Source organism: Ornithorhynchus anatinus, chromosome 21 (genome assembly GCF_004115215.2).
Source record: "Ornithorhynchus anatinus isolate Pmale09 chromosome 21, mOrnAna1.pri.v4, whole genome shotgun sequence".
NCBI classification, from domain to species: Eukaryota; Metazoa; Chordata; class Mammalia; order Monotremata; family Ornithorhynchidae; genus Ornithorhynchus; species Ornithorhynchus anatinus.
The window spans coordinates 17,713,958-17,737,592 of NC_041748.1; the positions used below are offsets into that span (position 1 = coordinate 17,713,958).

Consider the following 23,635-nt stretch of genomic DNA (forward strand, 5'->3'; position numbering starts at 1 on the left):
ATTCTTTCCAGGGGAGAGGTGTGTAAAATAATAATAATAATAATGATACTTAAGTGCTTACTGTGGGCCAAACACTGTAATAATGATGGTATTTGATAAGCGCTTGCTATGTGCCAAGCACTGTTTTAAGCGCTGGGGGAGATACGAGGTTATCAGGTTGTCCCAGGTGGGGCTCACAGTCTTAATACAGTGCAATGTCTGGCACATAGTAAGTGCTTAAGAAAGAAAATTATTATTATTATTATTATTATGTGCCTGTAGTAAGCTGTAGTAAGAGAGAAAGATGGAGGAAAAGCTTAATTAACTGGGAGCCCAGTGCCTGGTAGATCCAGGTTTAACCAACCCACAGACCGTCACCCCAAAATAGTGGCCGAAGCTGGGGAGACCTCAGTTTCCTGGGGTTTATATGGACAGCGATGGAGGGAGGGAAGGAGGAGGTGGCAGGTTTTTCACAGACTCCCCTTTGCATCATCTCACACCCTGCCAACCTTTTCCTCAGCCCACGATGCCCAGATATGCCCGGCTGACCTCCCGACTTTGTCCACTGTCTGATGATAAAGTCCATCAGGTGAAAACCCCTAGGAAGGAACCCATTGTGGAATTTGAGGATTGATGCCTCTCATTACTTAAGCCTTCTCTGGACGCTTCAGTTCTGAACGCCAAATATTCTATGCAAGTTTTCAAGAACCAAGAGGGGAAAAGGGAGCTTGTGCATTATGGGCAGAGGCCGTGTCTACCAACTCTGTTGTACTGTAGTTTCCCAGCTCCTTAGCCCAGTGCTCTGCACACAGCAAGCCCTTAATAAATACCACTGACTGACTGATTGGAGGGGTGGGGAGAAAGAAAATGGAGGGAAGGTGGTTTAAGAAGAGGGGTAGGTGAAGAAAATCTTGTCTGCTGTGTGACCCTGGGGAAGTCACTTCACTTCTCTGGGCCTCAGCTACTTCATCTGTAAAATGGGGATTTAAACTGTGAGCCCCAGGTGGGGCAGGGACTGTCTCTAACCCCATTTGCTTGTATCCACCCAGGCACTTCGTACAGTGCCTTGCACATAGTAAGCACTTAACAAATACCACAATTATTATTATTATCCTTTCTGAGTCCATTTTCTTCCCCACCACTACCCAGACCCAAAAGCAATTTTGACATCGGTCCTTTACGGCATGTCTGTTGGATCTTGGTAGCCGTCCGTGTTATTTGCAGCATTAGTCTTATCATGCTGATATTAATTCCCCCAGAGTGAAAAGATTTGTTTGCTTTACCCGGCTGAGCCTAGTACGTGAGCAAATACTTTCCTGGGGAATAAGGACCCTCATTACAGAAATTCCCGGAGCACATTAGGAGAATTTACAGGCTCCTTAAGCATGAACGCTTAAGTCGTTCCTTATTTTCTGACATGAAAATGCGATTCTTCAATTTACCTCAGAGGCTAAATTATGCCTATAGAAGAGTGATTAAAGGAACTGCCTAAAATTAAAGTGTCATATCTGCAATTTATTCATTTATATTAATGTCCATCTCCCTCTTTAGACTGTGAGCTTATTGTGGGCAGGAATGTGTCTGTTTGTTGTTATACTGTACTCTCCCAAGCGCTTAGTACAGTGCTTTGCATACAGTAAGTGCTCAATAAATATGACCGAATGAATGAATGATTGTCTCCTAAAAGGAATGGGAAGTTAAGGTGATTTGTTCTAACTAAGGTGACGGGCGCTAAGAAAATTAGCGAATCCAAGAAGAGTGGGGTCAAGGAATACTACCAAGACAATACTGTAAGTAGGAAAAATCTGATCCTCTCTGGACTGCTTCCGTCTGCTCTGGAGTGGACATGATAGGTTAGATTTGCCCAGTTTCTTAGATGTAATATGTGGGATTTGCCAAAGGCGCTCTTCTACCTACAAAACAGCCAAAGGGGTGATCGTAACTTTTTAGTATCTGGACATATACGTATGGCGATTCATTGTTTCTCAAAGCGGACGCTACCGGAGGCGAAATTTACCCACTGGTGCTCGTGTGGCTGAAATGGCTGATGCTAAACTGGGCCTCGTTGGCTGACCTCTCCACCGTTTGGGCTCCTGACAACAGTTTGAGTTTCCGCCCTAGTCTCATGTGCTTCTCGAACCTCTGCTCAAAGAGAATCCCTCCTCTTTTCTTGACTGAATTGTGTAAGGCTGGTCTAGTGTCCCAGCTTCCAGCTAACAGTAATAATAACAAATAATAACTGTGGTGTTTCTTAAGTGCTTACTGCGTGCCAGGCACCATTCTGAGCGCTGCAAGGCAGGGCCATTCTTCGGCCTTTGAGTGCTTTCCATCCTCTAGACTGGAAGCTTTCTATGGGGAGGGAACATGTCCACAGTCTCTGCTGCACTGTACCTTCTCAGGCATTTAGTACAGTACAGTCTTCTGCACATAATAAATGCTCAATAAATACTGTTGATTGATTGATGTAGCCCTCATTTTTGGTCAGACTAATTCAACTCACCACGCGGAGTTGTGGGGATCCTGCTCTCATCCTTTCTCCTCATGTATCTGTCCCTGCTTGGCCCTTCCCTCACAGCTCGGCGAGCCGAGGTGAATTTGTAGTTTGTGATAACTGCCTCATCACTTTTGATTTTGACAGACAGCTGACACTGGTGCTTTTTTTATTTTGAGTGCAGTAAAGCTCCATATGAATCGAGGAACACAAATAGCACCAATTCTCCTAAGGCTTATCGACAACACCCCATTTTCTATCACAACTCCTTCTCTCTCAAAATGCCTGAGCCCTTCATAGCATCTATATTTGGGTTTAGCTATGGGCCGGTTGGATGGCATCTTCAGCCAATCGCTGTTGCCTATTTAGGAAGAGAGTTCAGCTACCAGGTCGGCTTTGAGGCCTTCAAACAGGAGGCCCTGAGAAGCAGTCGCAATTCAAGGTGTGAAAAAGTCATACTGCACCTTGTCATCAGGTATCAATCGATTAATCCGTTTGATGGAGCACTTACTGTATGCAGAGCACTGTACTGAGCACTTGGGAGACTCCAATGCAACAGAGTTGATAGGCACGGTTTCCTGCCCACAATGAGCTTACAGTCTAGACGGTTTACTGATATTATACCTGCCCATTTAAGACAGTATGTTTCTATCCCTCCCTGCCCCAAAAGCTTCACTTTCAACTACAAAGTTCCCCATTTGGGGGGCTTTTAAGGGCATTATTTAGGTCTTTCTCATTGTGTTATTATATTTAATTACTTGGATGTCAACTTCAAGGTGATACTATAGAGCTATCTAAAGGTGGACCCAGCAAATAACTGAACAACTGAACATTTTTTTGGGTTATCACAAAATGTTTGAACATTATAGCTGTAGGCAGTGTGGCCTAGTGGAAAGAGGGAGTCAGAGGAGACCTAGGTTCTAATCCCAGCTCTACCACTCGTCTGCTGTGTAATCTTGGGCGAGTCACTTCATTTCTCCAGGCCTCGGTTCTCTCATCTGTAAAATGGAGATTCAATACCTGCTCTCCTTCCTGCTTAGACTGTGAGCCTCATGTGGGACCTGATTTTCTTGTCTCTACCTCAGCACTTAGTAGAGTGCTTGCAACATAGTAAGTCCTTAAATATACCATAGTTTTTGTTAGGTTTTGACAATTTCGGGATCTGCTGCTCAATTTGAATTCCTGGCCTTTTTCCTCCTTTAATTTTTGGTGAAACAGGCTTTCTTCTGGTCCAGCAGGAAAATTAACCCTCCCTTATAATGTTACAACTAAGGAAACAACCCTGTACATACACACACACACACACACACACACACACACACACAAAATGTGTATAAACCAACTGAACTATATAATCCCACCTGCTTCTCAAAGGTCCACGTGTTAGCAGGCTTGCTCAGGAGAAGAGGCTCGCTATGCTATTCACGTGCCTCATCCCCATGGCACTTATACCCATATCCTTACACTCTATTTCCTTTAGCTGCTATTTCTTTTTAATGTCTGTCTTCCCTTTTAGACTGCAAGCTCCTTGGAGACATGGAGCTATTGTATGGAACTACTGTATGGAACTATTGTATAGAACAATAGGTATCCACCTATTGTATGGAACTTTTCTAAGGTCTCAGCCCCCTGCTCTGCGCACAGTAAACACTTAGCCAATCAATTACTGAGGGCTTACTGTGTGCAGAGCCCTGTATTAAGTCCTTCGGAGAGTACAATACAACAATAAACAGACACATTTCCTGCTCACAACAGGCTTACAGTCTAGATGGGGAGAAAGACGTGAATATACACAAATTAACGATCTCACAAGTGAATTAAGGATATGATTGACTGATAAAGCAATTGATTTAGGGTTATGACGTAGCAGTTGGATTAGCGAATACTCGGGTGGGTTTATGGAGGTCGGGCCAGGCCAGCCGAGGCCATTGAGTGCAGGGCTGCTGCCACGGGTGGTGTGGCGGCCCGCCGGCTAACAGTGGCCATGTGGGACCACCCCCCGGGGCCACCGGCAGGCACGAGCGAGGCTTATCCGCCCCGACTGCCAGTCTGCCCCCACCAGAGTCGGAGACCGCCCCAAGGCTGCACAGCCCGACGATGGCATCGGATGGGGAGTGGGCTTACACCTGGCTTGGCCACTGGCCTCCTGGATGATCTTGGGCAAATCACTTCCTCTGGACTGTAAGGTCACCTTGGGCAGGGAATGTGGCTATTATATTGCGCTGTCCTCTCCTAAGCGCTTAGTACTGCACATAGTAAGCGCTCAATAAATACCACTGATTGACTGACATCTCTGAGCCTCAGTTTGTGAACTGCTCCCGCACTAGCCCCTAGGGCCATGCTTGGCACATAAGAAACACTTAAATACCACAATTATTTTTATTATTAGTGTAGTGTTGGACTTGCCTCAAGTACAGTTGTGCCAGAAATGGTTCTTTCCCACAATTTCCTTCCAAAATCCTCATGTAGACACAACCACAAACATACCCCTGCCTTCTTTCTTGGCTCTTCATGGGAAAAATAGAAGGGGAGGGAGGAGAGCCAAGAGATTTCCTATCTATCCACTGAAATGCTTTCATACGGTGCTCATGCTTAGACTAGAATATCCATTTCTGCTACCAAGTTCTTAGCTTGCTCTTTAATTACCACAGCATGATGGGTTTGGCATCACTTCTGAATAAATAAGATATTGGTTGAGAATTTGGAAAGGCTAAGCAATTACAGCAGGATGCTAAAAAGATGACTTGGTGAAAAAGGCATATTTTAAGCGTTAGGATCATCGGATCATTTCGGGAAAATTCCCCTTCAGCAGTCCACTACTCTCTCCTCATCTTCAAAGCCATCTTCTCCCTCCCTTAGAAATCTTCCACTTCCCCATCCTATTTTCACTCCTACTACAGAGAAGCAACGTGGCTTAGTGGAAAGAGCACAGGGTTGGGAGTCCGAAGATCTGGGTTCTAATCTTGACTTCACCACTTATCTGCTATGTGACCTCGGGAAAGCCACTTAACTTCTCTGTGCCTCAGTTACCTTACCTGTAAAATAGGGATTAAGACTGTGAGCCCCACGTGGGACAAACTGATTACCTTGTTTCTACCCTAGAGCTTAGAACAATGCTTGGCACCTAGTAAGCGCTTAAATACCATAATAATTATTATTATTACTGAATCAACTCTGCACTTGAGTTCTCACTCACTAAGCACTTAGGTACATATTTTTCAACTTTTTTGCTTATCAGCCCATTATGAGTAGGGAACGAGCCTGCTATTTCTGTTGTATTGTCCTCTCCCAACTGCTTAGTACACATAGAATGTGCCATGAATAAATACGATTGATTCCTCCTAGCTCTAATTTATTTTTTTGTCTGTCTCCCCTGCTAGATTGTAAGATTTCTGAGTTCAGGGATCATGTCTACTAACTCTATTCTACTCTCCTAAGTGCTTAATACAGTACTCTGTACAAAGTAAAGCCTCAATAAAGACTCTGGACTGGCTGTACTCTCCCAAGTGCTCAATAAAGGGCTCTTCCCCACATAAATGCTCAATAAATACTATTAACTGAAAAGGTCATTTAGAGTCTGCACTGAAAATGAGTAGATTATCCACCCTCAGCTGCCTAGGCTCCTACTACAACCCAGCCAGCATGCTTCGTAATTCTACTGCTAACTTTTTCACTAAACCTTGATTTGTCCTTCTTGCTGCCGACCTCCCAACCACGATCTGCCTCTGGCCTGGAAAGCCATCTCTCCTCATATCCGACAGACAATTACTCGCCCCCTCTTCGATGCCTTATTGAAGGCCCATCTCCTCCAAGGGGCCTTCCCTTAGCCCTCCTGTCCTCTTCTCCCACTTCCTTCAGCGTTGCCCTGATTTGCACCCTTTATTCATTCCCCCGCTTCCAGCCCCACAACACTTATGTCCGCATCTGCAATTTATTTACATTAATGTCCGTCTCCCCGCTCTAGAGTGTAGGCTTGTTGTGGGCAGGGAATGTAACTGTTTATTGTTGTAGTGTACTCTCCCAAGTGCTTAGTACGGTGCTCCACACATGGTTAGCGCTCAATAAATACCACTGAATTAAATGAAAGACTGAGGCAAAAGACGTGAGGAGTTTATCTTTCTGGAGGCTACAATTTTGGGCCCTGCTTTTAAATAATATCCCTTACTCACCTATTGTTGCCTTTTTTCAAAAAACTGAATTTCCCCCAGCCTCGACGGGACCGTTGGAAGCCCATCGTCCCCGATTTCACCCGGGCAGAGAATGGTCCAATGGAATGAGGGGTGATTCCTCCCTGGTCACTTGCCTGCTAATCCTGCTGTCCTAGCCTCTCCCAAGCACCTAGTACAATGCTTTGCACATAGTAAGTGCTCAATAAGTACCATCGATTGATTGACTAATTGGTTGCTGGGGCTCTCCCCGCTTTAAGTGGGCGTGTTTGCATTAAGCTTTGAAATCCAACCAAGTCCCTCTCATAGGCCAATATCGGGCGCATAAAACATCGTGTTGATGAACTCCTTTTATTATTATTAATAACAATAATAATAATGATTATTGTGGTATTTGTTAAGCACTTACTATGTGCCCGGCACTGTACTAAGCACTAGGGTAGATACAAGCAAATCGAGTTGGACAGTCCCTGTCCCACGTGGGGCTCACAGTCTCAATCCCCGTTTTACAGATGAGGGAACAGAGGCCCAGAGAAGTGAAGTGACTTGCCCAAGGCCACACAGCAGACAAGCGTTGGAGCCGGGATGAGAACCCATGACCTTCTGACTCCCAGGTCCGGGTTCTATCCACTACATCATGCTGGTTTTCCAAATGTTCTGATGAAAACCTAGATTGTGGTGGCAGCAGCTGAGGCCGGATGGGGAGAGGAGGCCTCGGGGCGGGGGCTTACCATGACCGCGCAATCCTCGGAGCCGCTGGCAATGACTTGGTCGTTGTGCGGACACCAGTCTATGTCGAGCACCGGACCTGTGTGGCCGCACACCGTCGGGTAGGATTTGTCAATCCGACCAGTCTGGGGAGAGAAATAGAGTGACACAGTCAATATTTCCTTTGGCGTTTCCCTGTCTTTTTAATTTTCCTGCCAGGCCCTCCAAAACCACTGGACCTCCTCTAGCCATGTATGCCCCCCCTACTCTAACCACCATGACCACCCTGGAACCTCCCTTGGGCCTCAGGAAGGGAAGAACAAAGGGCCCGGACCAGAGGAAGCCAAAAAAGGAGAGGAAAAGTCCACGTTGTCTGGTCAGACGACACACGTCCCCGGGTGGTCCGGTGTCCAAAATGCCTCGGCATTTATGGGCTCAAGCAATTCACTGTGATGGCGGAGGGAGATATGACAGTAACAGCTTGGTTAATAGGTTCCCTCCCCCTGCTTTCATTTAGCACGATTCTTTTTGGGGCTGAGAAGGTGGGGCGGTCCCTAAAGCTCATCCTATCTGTTGACTTGCTCTGGGCAGGATTCATTCATTCGATCGCATTTACCGAGAGCTTAGTGTGTGCAAAGCACTGTAGTAAGCACTGGGGAGAGTACAATACAACAAAAAGACACATTCCCTGCCCACAACGAGCTCACGGTCTAGAATGGCTAATCTAGAATGTTAATTAGGGCGGTCCGATGCGTTGGCACCGTGATCTCAGCCCATCTAAATTCTCTTATATTCACGGGAGACAGTTTCTTCTTATTCAAAATAGTACTAGTAGTAGTAATAATAATAATAACTGTGGTATTTGTTAAGCGCTTACTGTGTGCCATGCACTGTACTAAGCGCTGGGGTGGATACAAGCAAATCGGGTGAGACACAATCCCTGTGCCACATGGGGCTCCCAGTCTTAATCCTCCTTTTACAGATGAGGAAAATGAGGCCCAGAGAAGTTAAATGACTTGCCCAAAGTCACACAGCACATGAGGGACCGAGGCAGGATTAGAACCCAGGTTATTTTGACTTCAAGGCCCGTGCTCTGTCCGCTAGGCCATGCCACTTCCCACACCTTGTGTCCTGATGGTACTTGTTAGGCATTGACTATGTGCCAGGCGCTGTACGATGTGTTGGCGTAGATCCAAGTTAATCAGTTTGAACAGGATCCCTGTCCCAGATGGGGTTCTGTCTAAGTAAGCCCAAAGAGGGGACTGAGAGTAAGGGGACTGTCCTGTCTGGACCACCTCCACTCCCAGAGCCCTCTATTTGTCAGTCAGTTGGTCAATCAATTGTATTTATAGAGCACTTACTATCTGCAGAGCACTGTACTAACCACCTGGGAGAGTACAATATAACGATATAGCAGTCACATTCCCTGCCCACAGGGAGCTTACAACCTAAAGGGGGAGACAGACATTAATATAAATAAATCAATTACAGATATAGACATAAGGGCAGTGGGGCTGAGAAGGGAGATGAATAAAGGAAGCAAGTCAGGGAGATGTAGAAGGGAGTCGGGGAAGAGGAAAGGAGGGCTTAGGCAGGGAAGGCCTCTTGGAAGAGATGGGCCTTCAATAAGGCTTTGAATAAGGGGGCCGGGGGGAGGCATTGTCTGTGGGTGGATACAAATAAATCGGGTTGGACACGGTTCCTGTCCTGTATGGGGGTCACAGTCTTAATCCCCATTTTGCTGATGAGGTCACTGAGGCACAAAGAAGTCAAGTGACTTGCACAGGGCCATGCAGCAGACAAGCGTCTAGTTCCAGGACGGTTGGCTCTGGGCATCGAGATTCGCTCGTCTGCTGGCCCGACTGCTCAGACTGCTTGCGGGAGGAAAGCCGGAATTTGGTCGGGCTCCCCCAAAACCTGAACTCCTAGCCCTGAAATCTGAAACTGGGGGCGCACACGATTTCAGAAAACCTCCCACTGGGGTTGGAGGACTCACAGGCCACGTGGGGGTTAATTTTTTTCCCCCCCAACACTTGGCTTCTTGTGCCAAGAAAGGACTTCTGGCCATCGGAAACACACAGTTCATGCATTACAGAATGAAAAGAAAAGTTCAGAGAGCACCTACATCCTCTGACTGGGCAGCGTGTCTTCCAACATATAAGACGAGGACCGTGGCATGAGGCTACCCAACTGAAAGGGACTCCAGTAAAGGAACAGAAGTGAAAGGGGAAAGAAGACAGCACACAAATCTGGGTTGGGAATACAAAGTGATTATTTCAAATCCAGAGCTTATTTTCTCTCCCAACCCATATTTTTAACCCCACCCAAAATGCAGAAATTCATTGAGTTGCCCCCAAAATGTGTAATAACACACACCCCTGAACCCCCAGTAATAATAATAATGTTGGTATTTGTTAAGCGCTTACTATGTGCCGAGCACTGTTCTAAGCGCTGGGGTAGACACAGGGGAATCAGGTTGTCCCACGTGGGGCTCACAGTCTTAATCCCCATTTTACAGATGAGGTAACTGAGGTAACCGAGAAGTTAAGTGACTTGCCCAAAGTCACCCAGCTGACAAGTGGCCGAGCCGGGATTCGAACCCATGACCAGTAGTAGCAGTATTAGCTTCTGCTCCTCTAGACTGTCCACCCCGCAACACCCTAGACCGTAAGCCTGTTATGGGCAGAGAATGTGTCTGCTTATTGTTATACTGCACTCACCCAAGAGCTTAGTACAGTGGTCTACACAGACCAAGCGTTCAATAAATTTGATTGTCAAGCCGAGCCCACTTCAGATGCAGGACCCTGCCTTCCTAAAAACTTCCTTTTGTTCTAATCGGGGAATAATCCATCAGTGGTATTTACTAAGCTCTTACGGTGTGCAGACCACTGTATTAAGCACTTGGGAGAATACAATGCAACAGAGCACTATTGTTTCGAAAAGTGCGGAGAGGGCTAAAATGAAGGCTAAATGGCAATCGCTCACCACTCTCTGTGAAGCACACCAGTCACGGAGAATTGGGAGAAGGGCATAATTTTAACATCTACAGCTCAGTGTCCGGACGTCGGGCTAAACAGCTGATTTGTCTCTCGATTACTGAGCGTGTTAGGGATACAGGGGCTGGTCATTTGCTTCAGAAGAGTCTATCCTTGTCAGATTGCAGTGAGAGAGTCACCTCCAGAGAAAAAGTTCTCCTAGCATGTTCGTTTCGGTAAAAAAAAGCATCTCGGCCAGAATGACGAGCAAAGGGAGGGTTGTTTATGTGGGTTTTGCAGGGGGTTGTTTTTGACTGAGTTCTGACCAATTGCTTAACAGTGGTTTTGGGGTGTTTGTGTGTGTATATGAGTCTGTGTGGAGTCCCAGGCGACGTGGCAATAAAGATGGTGCGAAAGAGAAGCCTCCCCGCAGCCTATTCAGCAGCAAGAACGGGCACTGTGGCAGAGCTGTCCCATCGCCCCCCCAAAGGGGATCGGAAGGGAGGGGGCTGGAAAAACGAATCCTTGGGCTGCTTCCAAAGACAAGCAAGATAAGACAAGCAACAAGACAAGCGAGAAATTTGGGGTCAAAAAGAAAAGAAAACAAACAAAAAAACCCAGACGCAGGAGCATCTGGTTCGGTCCCGGAATCAGACCGGTCAGCTGAAAACCGGCAACTGGACAGCCTAGTTGAAGCTACCTCCAGGCCAGTGAACTTATCTTCTGATTTTAAATGGAACGGCTCATGTAAACACAAATACATTATAATGGTATTTTCTTGAGGGGGTAGGTAGGTTGGAGTATGTTATTTATAGAGCTGATGACAAATTAAATGGCTTTTGCAGATGCATACCCAGGAATTATCACCTTGCCGTGCCAACTGTCATGTCTGTGAATACTGAAATGCTGTGAACATCTCTCTTCGCCATGCAAGGGAGCTCTGTGCTCTCATTCTCCGTGTCCAGCGGCCTAGCCTCGGTTAAGTCATTTCTTCCGCAACACCTGTTTATTCGACGCTCTGTCAAAAATCCTGACAGCTTAACCCAGAATTCTACCAAATCCCCCTCAGACATCCGTGTAAGAGCGGAGGCCAGAGCAGAAACACGTCTTTATCCATCGGACCTCGCTTTAGGAGATTTTTCAAGAGGTCGTTCTGGGGGTGACCCACCAGCTTCTTGAACAGCACCCTGAATTTATATAGAGGCTGACTCTCTTTTTTTCCCCGAGAGGGTGTCTTCTGGATAATGCGGGTAGCAAGTAGGAAGAGGTAAGGAGAAATGGATATTATTATTACCATGTCAAAGATAAGGAAACTGAGGGAATGAGCCCTTGCTCTTACCCACCCTTCGGTCAGAAACTCACCTTCCTTCCCATCCAGCAGACTTCTGCTCTTTAATTTCTTTTTTAAGGCATTTGTCAAGCGCTTATTATGAGTCAGGCACTGTACTAAGCACTGGGGTAGATGTAAAATAATCCCTGTCCCACATAGGGCTCACAGTCTTAATCCCCACTTTACAGACGAGGGAACTGAGGCCCAGAGAAGTGAAATGTCCTCCCTAGGTCAGTCACACAGCAGACAAGTGGCAGAGCCGGGATTAGAAAACAAGTTCCTCTGACTCCCAGGCCTGGGCGCTTGCCACAAGGCCATGCTGCTTTCCCGCCTTCTTCACCCCCACATTCCTGCAACTTCAGCACTGACATCACCTGAGGACTTGGGTCCTCCCTCTCCTCGCCCATGTTTCACTTCCATACACATGATGATGATTATGGTATTTGTTAAGCGCTTACTATGTGCCAAGCTAGCTTTAAACTCCATTAGTTCCCCAGATCTATCATTTACTTTAGTGTCGTGTCTCCTCCGCTGGACACCTTGAGGGAGGAATGGGGTGGAGGGGGCGGGGGGAGTCATAGTCTATTAATTTTACTGTACTCTTTCAAGTGGTTAGTACAGTGCTTTTCACATCGTGGACCGTAAGCTCCTTGCACGTGTCTCCCAAGGGTTTAGTCCAGCGTACTGCACAGCGTAAGCGCTCAGTAAATACAGAGCCCTCAGTCGGCCAGTGACAGTGCTGGGAACACACCCAGGGTCTTGTGACTTGCTTCCTAGCTTCCTCCTTTCCACCTGACCGTTCCTTCGCTTTTGAAATCGGAAGTATGCTTTCTTAAGAGAGGTTTCTTACTAGAAACCCTGACCAACAGTATTTTTTTTTTTAATAGCTCAAGACTCAGTCTTCCCTTTTGGGCTCCAATCCAAAACTAGATAGTTTGGGCCACATATATTTTTCTTCTAACTTCTCAGGTTCAACAGGTAAAAATCTAGGCTGATCTACCCAACGTCCAGCTTCAGGAAAGCCCATCTCCTTGCCCGGGGTCTTCCAACCAGGGCCTGGAGCTCCGTCAGGCATACGGTCTCCTGTTTATCCACCCAAGGGTTTCCCCTTCTCCGGATCGGGCCAGCAATGCAGGAATCGTGGCAAGCCTTCATGAATGACCTGACTCCTTTATCTCTCTTTCTCTTTTTTTAATGGTATTTGTTAAGCGCTTACTAAATGCCAGGCACTGTGTTAAGCGCTGGGGTGGTTATGAGCAAATTGGGCTGGACACAGTCGCTATCCCACGTGGAGCTCACAGTCTTAATCCATTTTACAGATGAGGTAACTGAGGTCTAGAGAAGTCAAGTGACTTCCCCAAGGACACACAGCAAACAAGTGGAGGAGCCGGGACTTGAACCCAGGTCCGACGCCCAGGTCCGTGCTTTATCCATTAGGCTGTGCTTTGTCATGGGCCATTCTGCCATCCAACAACTCAAAAGCCAGAATCTGAATCATCTTATAATTATTACGGTACTTGTTAAAGCACTTAGCATGTGTCAAACACTGTTCTAAGTGCTGGGGCAGAGACAAGTTAATCGTGTTGGACACCATCCCTGCCGCACGCGGGGCTCACATTCTAAGTAGAAGGGAGGAGGATTTAATCCCCGTCTTCCAGATGAGGAAACTCAAGTCTGGAAGTGAAATGACTTGCCCACTGTCACACAGCAGACAAGTGGAAAAGTGGGATAAGAACCCTGGTCTTCCAACTCCCAGGCCCATGCTCTTTCCATTAGGTCCCGCTGCTTCTCACCCACCCTGATTTTGATTAGGGAACGTATCTACCAACTCTGTATTACGGTACTCTCCCAAGTGCTTAGTAGGATGCTGTGCACCCAGTAAGCACTCAATAAGTACGATAGACTGAAGAGTTACAGCTCAGGATGCCACAGTGGGCCCGATTCCGTTGGGATTGAGCTTTGGGAAACTTCTACCCTCAAACGGGGCCTTGCGCCAAAAGAGTCCTGCCACTTTGGCTGGTCTGGGGAGCAATGAAAAAACCAGAGGCAAGCAGACAGCATGTTGACATGTGCTGCGGAGACAAGGGAAAAACGTCAGCGCGAGCATAAGGGCGCCATTCACTGGGTAGCGAGTTCAAAGAACTCAAAAGGATGTCTATTGAAGTGGGTTTGCCTCCTTTTCCAACTTCCTTTTTCTAATTACTCTTAACACCGACAAACGTTCCACTCCATTCTGGGCCTCTGGCTGGGGTCTCCAAGCTTCCAGCCGGAGTCTCTGAGCTGGTTGCCGCATGGATAGAGCCTGGGCGGCGGAAGGACCTGGGTTCTAATCCCGACTCTGCCGCTTACCAGTTGCGTGACTTGGGGCAAGTCACTTCACTTTTCTGTGCCTCAGTTACCTTATCTGGAAAATGGGGATTAAAACTGTGAGCTCCGCGTGGGACAACCTGATTACCTTGTATCCCCCCAGCACTTAGAACACTGCTTTGCACATAGTAAGCACTTAAACACCAACATTATTATTATTATTATTATTATTCTACTTTCTGCTCCGCCACTTGCCTGCTATGTGACCTTGGGGAAGTCGCTTTGCTTCCCTGGTCCTCAATTCTCTCATCTGTAAAACGGGGATTCAAAGTGTGAGCTCCGTGTGGGACATGGACTGTGTCCAACCTGATTAGCTTGCATCTATCTCAGCATGGTGCCTGGCACATAGTAAGTGCTTAAATGCCATTAAAAACAAAACAGAAAGGCATGGATGGCTGGGGAGGAAGGTAGATTTGTCAGATGGGGTGTGTGAGTGGGGAGGGACGAAGGGGGGTAAAATAATGACATACCAATGCAAGCTAGGGCAGATTTTTCAGGATAAAATAGCATGGTCCAGTATACTCAAAGGAGCTAAACAAGAGCTGACACAAGTAACACCTGGAGGGGAGAAAGGGGGAAAAAAAACCCCTGAAACAATGTAAAAGATTGTGTTTGGCAAGAGTGCAAGAAGCTTATATGACAAAGCAGTGTGACCGAGAGAAAAGGGCCTGGGAGCCAGAGGACCTGGGTTCCAATCCCGGATCCACCACCTGTCTGCTGGATGACCTTGGGCAAGTCACTTCACCAAGTCTCATCTGCCTCATCCATCAAACGGGGAGTATGACCATGAGCCCCACGTGGGACAGGGACTGTGACCAACTTGATTAGCTTGTATCTACCCCAGAGCTCAGTACAGTGCTTAGCACATGGAAAGCGCCTAAATGCCATTAAAAAAAAAGCAGGTGGCTAAAGCGACCGAGAGGGGCAGTATGGTCTCGGAGAAGGTTGTGCTGTGGGAGTCTGGGATTCAGGGCATGGGTGGTGAGTCACAAGGTGTGGGTTTTGGAGGCGGAGAGGGAAATGAATCACGGAACTTGGCAAGTCGCTTGGGCCTGGTTCCTCCCTTAGTGGAGTTCTGGACAATGGAGGGTAAACAGTGTGCTTCAAAACCCTTCAAGAAGAGGGGCTAGAAAAACAGCGAGCCAAAGTCCTGTCGTCGTGTTCTAATAATAATAATAATGGAATTTGTTAAGTGCTTTACTGTGTGCCATGCACTGTTCTAAGCGCTGGGGGAGATACAAGGTAATCAGGTTGGAGACAATCCTTGTCCCATGTGGGGCGCACAGTCTTAATCTCCATTTTACTGATGAGGTAACTGAGGCACAGAGAGGTGAAATAATTTGCCCAGGGCCACACAGCACAGTGGCGAAGCTGCGATTAGAACCCTCGTCCTCTGCCTCCCAAGCCCGGGCTCTTTCCGCTGGGCCGTGCTGCTTCTACCAAGAGGTCCCACAGGAGTCCAACAGCCTGAATACCTGGCCTGGGTTTTGCAGCACCACCGAGCGGACTGGAGTTCTATTTCGCAATTTCTTGGCCTTTCCTTCCCATAAAAACTATGCTTCTTGCACAACAGAGTGCCTACTTAATACCAGGACCAGGCACGGACAGAGAATCAAAAATAAAGTAAGCGCTCAGGCAAAATTTTTTTGAAAAAATCTCTAGTTCTCCAGTCACACTAGAAGCAAATTTTTTAGTCACAGATGGAGAGATGCGTGAGCAAAAACAGGAAATGAAGACAAAGCCTTCGATATCAGGCCGGAGAGGGGAAACAATTGGCTACAGAAGGAGCCCCCAGCCAGCCGGCCACTGGGGATTTGTGCCCGTCGGGCTACGGAACACGGGCTAGTGTCCCCAAACCCTTCCCCGTGTCAATGGCCAGAAACCTCATGGCAAAACTCCGCCCTTCTCGGCGGGGGGAAGGGAGAATTGCAGAGACAGAAATTGGCAGCGGGCATGACGGGGCATGAGGCACGGAGAAGAAAGCGCCAGCCTGTTCGAACCCGGGCAGCTGTTCTGAAGAAGAATGAGCACGGCACTCTCGGCTCTATGCAGTAGTTGCTGTCAATTAACCGCCCCGCCGAGCTGAGCCGGCGAAGAGACTTCAGTCGCCTCTCCACATGGAGAGCGGGGCCGCCCACCCCTCGGGGAGCCCACCCCGACCTTCGACGGATGGGGTTGCGGCTTTCCAGTCGGGATGGAATAATAATTATGGCATTTGTTAAGCGCTTAATATGTGCCGGGCACTCTACTAAACGCTGGGGCGGAAGGATGTCACGTATAGCTTAACGGTTTCGCGGAGGCAAAAGCGGGCTTGCTAAAAGAATCAACAAAAGAATTCGGCTAAAAACAAGCAGGCGGCTTCGATTCAGAAACCTCCCTTTCTCCCGGAGAGGGCGTCCAGGGTCAGGAGAGAAATGTCTGCCCTTCTCCTGGCTTCTGATTGAGGATGACAGGCCTGTGTGTAACAGGAAGACCTCCCGCCCTCCCTCCAACCCTCAGATGGCAAAACCCAGGAGAGGAAGAGTTAAAAGCAGATTTTTGGGGGGTTTTTTGCACTTGACTGGGTGGCTTTTTCCTTTCCAGTCCACTCCCCGATCCCACCATCTTCTGGGCCCAGCTAAGAGTGGCCAATCAAAGCACCGGGAGGAAATTATTCTGGATGTCTGACAGCCCAAATGCTGGGATGACCATATATGGTAAAAAAAACCACTGTCAGAGCCAGAGCCCTGCAGGGCAGACTGCTGTTGTAAGACATATCAGTGAACTGCAGCAGGAGCGGAGAGGGGCAGGGCCCACGGTGAAAAGAAAAAAAAAATACAAAAACCCTACAATCATTAGGGCTGCTCATCTCTAGGGGAGGAGAAAAAAAAAAACACTGATCAGCCAGAGCAACTGCTCACTAGCATCAAAAATAGCCCCGGGATACATCGTGGCCTTCTCCCTGCCAGGATTCTGTGCTCGCTGTGCCTGGGTTTCGCTTTTTGTTGATTTTTTTTTTTAATCAGAAATATGGTGAACGTATTCACGTGGGGAAAAGGAAAAGGCCGTCGGTTTTTGTGATGCTTCCCGCTTTACTGAGATTGGCGAGTGCTCCGTGGTGCTGGCAGGATCATGGCGGAACGTGGAAGGCGGCGGGCAGCCGGACCCCTCGCCGGGTCTCCACTTTGCCTCTCAAGGCTCGCTGGCACGCAGAGAGGACCCCAGTACATGGAGGAGTGATGGGGTGCCGGGCTGCCCCTGGGGACCTGGGGACAAAAGTCACCCCCAGAATGCAGTGGGGCGGACATCTGCCCGGGCCTCGGGGAGGACAAAGGGAGCTATCAGTATCGCTAATCTAGTTCCCAATGGGATGTTAGCTTTTGTCCCACTAGAAATAGCCGCTGCCTCCCTCCCGGTGATTTGGAAGCGAATTCCCAGAAAGCAGATTCAGATGGAGAGCAAGCTGGCGGAGGGGGAGGTGGACCCAAGGAGCTACGGTTAGCAGGATAACGATTCTTCTGGTGGTTCGCAGTTTGAAGAACCCCAAGGAGAGGCCGCTTCTGAACCGGGACAGTCTCTGCCTGATTTTCTGAATCAATCAACTGCATTTACTGAGTGCTTACTGTGTGCAGAGCACTGTACTGTGGGCTTAGGAGAGGACAATGTAAGCTCATGGTGGGCAGGGAATGTGTCTGTTGTGGAATTATACTCTCCCAGGCGCTTAAGTACTGTGCTTTGCACACAGTAAGCGCTCAATAAATACGAGTGAATGAAAAGAATGGGTTTGACACATTCCCTGCCCATGACGAGGGGGAGACAGACATTACTATAAATGAATAAATAGATATGGATATGGATGTGAGTGCTGTGGGGCCAAAGGAGGGGTGAACAATTAGATCAAGTCCAAGTGCAAGGGCGACTCAGAAGGAAGTGGGAGAAGAGGAAATGAGAGCTTAATGGGGGAAGGCCTCTGGGAGGAGATGGGCCTTCAATAAGGCTTTGAAGGTGTCTGTGGGATGTGAAGGGGGGGGAATTCCAGGTCAGCAACAGGACGACAGGACATGGGCAGCAGCGAGATAGACGAGACTGGGATACAGTGAGAGGGGGAAACATTTCTAGAGGTTCCTAAAAGGCTCATTTTAGGAAATTAGAGTTTAAATTCCTTTCGATCTACCATTATCACAGGATCACCCTAAATCAGGCAACCTGAATACAACTAAAACCCCTCCCTTTTTTATGTTATTTGTTAAGTGCTTACCATGTGCCAGGCACTCTAAGTGCTGGGGTGGATACAAGCAAATCAGGACGGACACAGTCCCTGTCTCACATGGGGCTCACAGTCTCGATCCCCAATTATAAATGAGGTCACTGAGGCCCAGAGACATGAAGTGACTTGCCCAAGGTCACACAGCAGACGTGGCAGAGCCAGGATTAGAACCCATGACTTCCCGACTCCCAGGCCCAGGCTCTATCCACTAGGCCACGGTGCTTCCCACTACGCTCGCTGCTTAAGGTGATATAGCAACATTACATCTGAAAGTGCTTCACTGGAAAGTTATGAATGATTGGATACCTTGTATCTCCCCCAGCGCTTAGAACAGTGCTCGACACATAGTAAGCACTTAACAAATGCCATCATCATTATTATTATTATTGGATACAATGGGAATCAAGCGTGGCATGTACATATCTTTAAATTAGATATTATAAATTATTTACATTAATGTCCGTAAACTAAACTGTAAGCTCATTATAGACAGGGAACAAGCCCACTCATTCTGTTATACTGTACTCTCCAATCCCTTTAGTGTACAGTGCTCTGCACATAGTAAGTGCTCAGTAAATACCACTGATTGATGGCAGTTTTATGACAGTGGTGTTGGGATAGGGTGATATCGTTTGGCTGCCCACAATTACTACGTAATAGGTGTAATACTATTTATTGAGTGCAATGCACTGTATCAAGCGCTTGGGAAGGTAAAAACAGAAGCACAAAACATACTCCAAGAATTCCTACACTTCTAATATAAGTTTATCAAAAAGAGAGAGAGAGAGAGTCTTTGAACTCCCTCAGGCCAGTGGTCATTATTTAAACTATACCCATTATTGATGCTTAATAATAATAATTGTAGCATTTGCCACAGACTTAAAATGTGCCACGCACTGTGCAAGGGTAGAAAGAATACCACTGGATCACTCAGTCTCTGTTCCATGTGGTGTGTGCATGTGTGGCGGGGGGAAAGGGGGTCAAAGTCTAAGTGGAAAGGAGAACAGGCATTAAATACCCACTTTACAGATGGGGAAACTGTAACTGAGAAACTGAGGGAAACAGGCATTAAGGGAAACAGACACAGAAATGCAAGTGGCTGACTCAGGATTAGAACCCACATCTCCCGGCTCCAGATTCTGCACTCTTTTCATTAGGCCATACTGACCAAGATGGAAATTTAAAAGACAAAAAAAAAACAGATAATAATAATAATGATGTTGGTATTTGATAAGCGCTTACTATGTGCAGAGCACTGTTCTAAGCGCTGGGGCAGATACAGGGTAATCAGTTTGTCCCACGTGAGGCTCACAGATAATCCCCATTTTACAGATGAGGTAACCGAGGCCCAGAGAAGTGAAGTGACATGCCCACAGTCACACAGCTGACAAGTGGCAGAGCCGGGAGTCGAACCCATGGCCTCTGCTTCCGAAGCCCACGCTCTTTTCACTGAGCCACACTGCTTCTCCATCAACCCAGAAAGAACAGTGGACAGGGAATGGTTTTCGATCATTCGGTTACACCTGGCTAATATCTAGAAAGCACCACTCCTTGATACAGCTGAGATTAGAACTTCAGTCACAAAGGCTGGTCAGGCCAAAAGGATCACAGGACAGCTCTCTTTCACCAACCTGACATTACCTGAGGGAAGCTCAGTCAGTCATATTTATTGAGCGCTTACTGAGTGCAGAGCACTTGTACTGAGCGTTTGGGAGAGTCCAATATAAAACAGTATATCAGACACATCCCCTGCCCACAACAAGTTTACAGTCTAGAGTCCAGTCCTGACTCAGAGCGCTCCCCACGGTGACCGTGGACAAGCGCGTTATGGAAAGGATCCTTCCGCCATGCGATTAACGGAGGAGATACGACTGGGGCTTGTCTAGCACACGGAAAGCTTTTCCAATGGTCCAGTCTTACCCAGAGTCTGCATCCGACTTCCACGGGTTTTTCCAAATAAAAGCCTGCTGGACTTTGGGGGAATGGTCACGAGGCTACTTGGGGGGATGTTGTAACGGGTTCCTTTGGGTGCACTATCGGGGGACCCGTCTATGCCCTCACGAGGGACGCAAGGATGAGTCAGGATGGCATCATCGGCGTGGGCTGCCGGCCATAGGGGAAGAGGTGAAGAAGCGTGTTGGGGCCAAGCCTGTCAGGGCTCCAGAGGGGTTGGAAACCTGTTTTGTTAATGAGAGAGGAGGAAGCCTTCTGCAGTTTCAGCGAGTCAAAACTCCTGCCTCGTAGCCAAAACCGCAAATCGGAATGCTGTTCGGGAGAGCCAACGGTTGTCCGTCCGGAGCGAACAACTAGACGCAGAGAAATTCGAAAGTGCCTCAGCGTCGGCCTCTTTACAAATGGACGACCATGCGGAGAGCTGGCAGCCGCGTTGAGCCCTGAAGCCAACGGGGAGGGTTATCTGGAACCTGCCCGGGCAGACCACGTGGTGGAGAAACCTCTCAGCCGGGAGCACTCACTCCTCTTCCCTCCTCATTCTGAAAAATCCCACCTCTTCCACAAGCTTTCGGGGACCAAGGGGAAGATTCACCGCTCACCTGTCCTAGCCAGTGCTTTCCTCTTTCTGCTCCCCCCAACCCCATCCCTAGCATTGCAGAATCGTAGTGCTAAGCACTCCCCTCCCCTCCCACCGTCCAGGGTATGGAATTCTCTGGGAAAGGGAGGAAGGCGGGGTGTGGAGCTTTGGGAAGACTAAGGCCCCCATCATCCCCTACCAGCCTGGTGCATCGCTAAGCACCCCATCATCACGGTCCACCCGAGGCTTCTGACATTTCATGCGGAAGGCTGGAGTGAGAGGGGAGTCAGTCTTTGAGAGAGGATCTCCCCCTCCAGACTGGAAGCTCACTGTGGGCATGGAATGTGTCTACTGCTCTATTGTACTCTCCCAAGTGCTTAGGGCAGCGTGCAGTGCTCCGCACACAGTAATCTCTCAATAAGTACAACTGAATGAATGAATGGGGATGAGGGGTGGAAGAGAATGGGCTTCAAAGAGCCAATGGGGCAGAACATCACCTTGGTCCTCAGGTCCTGAGCAAGGCTGGGGGTCAGCTTAGGCCCCTTTGGGAGCCCCCCCCCACTCCCTAGGAGTGGATCCAGCATTACTTGATGGGGAGATTGGGGGTGGAGGAGGGAAACTAGATTGCAGTGAACCTGTCATTTGTATTGCTAGTAACAATAATATTAATAGGAGTATTTGTTAAGCGTTTACTATGTGCCCACTGGTTCCAGGACCCCTCTCCTCATCGGGACCTGCAGAAGCCCTCAGAGCCCAAAAGAGCCCACAACGAATCTCTCGACCCAACACGGTTACTCTACACTGTAAGATTGTCTCTAGACTGTAAGCTCACTGTGGACAGGGAACGGGGTCTGTTTACTGTTATGCTGCACTCTCCCAAGCACTGAGTACAGTGCTCTGCACCCAGTGAATGCTCGATATATACCACTGACTGACTCTTTCAAGCCTGTCTTCCACTCGAGAGCTCTGCTCGCCTACTCCCCTGGCCACCCATCTGTGGGAATGCTGGTGGGGGGTTAGGGAGGTAAGGAAGAAGAGGAGGGGCTGTCCTGGGCCCAGGCACAGCCTCGCATCCCCCCACACCCTGGCTTTAGGTTCCTGGGGGGCAGAAAAGCAGGGCGGAGGAGGAAAAGCTACGAGCAGCAGCATGGCCTACTGGAGAGAGCACTGGCCTGGGAGTCAGAAGGACCCGGATTTTAATCCCAGCTCTGCCACTTGTCTGTTGGGAGGACTTTGGGCAAGTCATCTCACTTCTCTGGGCCTCAATTACATCACCTTTAAAACGCGGATTAAAGCTGTCAACCATATGTGGGACAGGGACAGTGTCCAACCTGGCGATACTGTATCTACCCCAGTGCTTATCGCAGTGCTTGGCACGTAGTAAGTCCTTAACGAATATCATAAAAAAGGGGAAAAGCAATGAAAAAAAAGGGCGGACCCTTCAGGACTGATTTTCTCAGAATAAAATATTCCCCATGAGCTAATTCAATGGGGCTCTATTTTTGCTTCCCACCTTCTGTCTTCTGCTTTTTGGCATTCTCAGTTGCTGATTTTTTAGCACTGAGAGAAACCCAATGCCAATGGCGTTCACTATAGGACTTATTACAGGCCAAGTGGCGAGGCAGGGCACAGAGGTGACAGGACTCTGGTCCCCAATAGGGCTGACCATCGGCCATGAGGGGAGAGTCCCCAACTCCCCATTTGACATGAGGGAAATTGAACCCAGGGCCTGGGACTCAGCAAGCCAGTGTTCACAACTTGAGCCCACTAGCCTCCTCGTCCCTGACTTTTTTGGCTAAGCCTTGCTGCCTCAATATAAGTGGCCCACCACTGGTAGAACAGTATCTGTTCTGGAAAAATAGGCTGCAGAGATCTTCTTGGGCCAAGAAGAAGAGGAGGAAGGAGGAAGAGGAGGAAGAAGAGGAGGAGAGGAGAAGGAGAAGAGGAGAAGAAGAGGAGAAAAGGAGAAGGAGGAGAGGAGAAAGAGAAGAGGAGGAGGAGAAGAAAAGGACAAGGAGGAGAGGAGAAAGAGAAGAGGAGGAGGAGAAGAAAAGGAGGGGAGGAGGAGAGGAGGAGGAATTTAAATGCTTACTATATGTCAAGCAGTGTACTAAGTGTTGGGACAGATCCAAATCATCAGGTTCTCCAGAGTTCCTGCTCTACATGGGAGTCTCAGTTTAAGGAGGAGGGAAAACAGGTATTGCATCCCCATTTTACAAAGGAGGAAACTGAGGCCCAGAGAAGTGAAGTGACTTGCCCAAGGACACACAACAGGCAAATGGTGGAGCCAAGCTTAGAACCCAGTTCCTGACTCCCAGGACCGGGTTCTTTCCGCTAAGCCATGCTGCTTCTCTACTTGATGTCGAAGCAGCTCAAATATAAGTACAGAAGTGTGAAAGATTAGGGCCTTCCAAATGAGGTTCCACTTGCACAGACGATGAACCCCCAGCAGCAGCAATCAATCGATAGCATTTATTGAGTGCTTATGATGTGCACAACACTGTACTAAGTGCTTGGAAGAGTCCAACACAACAGAATAAGCAAACAGCAGCAGATATGTCAGATAGACGTGCGTGAGCGGACTGCCCCTGGATTCTCTGCCAAAACGCATCCCAGGGGTATCTGGGAGAAGATGCCAGAAGTGACCATCAAGTCGAACCCTTTCCTCACCTTCCAGGAAATGCCTGCGACTAGGCTTAAAACCCTGGAATTCAAAAGAATCCCCGTTTCAATTAGCAAGCGGCTAACTGTAAGCCAAACTTCAGAATCCTCATTTTTTTTTTTCCAAGGAAAGGAGCCAACATGCTATTGAGGAGAAGGGTACAAAGATGACAGTAAGTCAC

At 48.2% G+C, this 23,635-nt stretch overlaps 1 protein-coding gene across 2 annotated transcripts in view; it reads right to left on the reverse strand.

Moving 5' to 3' along the window:
• CORO1C (coronin 1C) overlaps positions 1-23,635 on the reverse strand; it is a 77,989-nt gene that overhangs the window by 22,787 nt on the left and 31,567 nt on the right. For both annotated transcript variants that reach the window (XM_029049127.2, XM_029049126.2), the window contains exon 3: positions 7,368-7,490. In XM_029049127.2, coding sequence (XP_028904960.1) covers positions 7,368-7,490 — 123 coding nt within the window. The remainder of the gene's footprint in view (positions 1-7,367; positions 7,491-23,635) is intronic.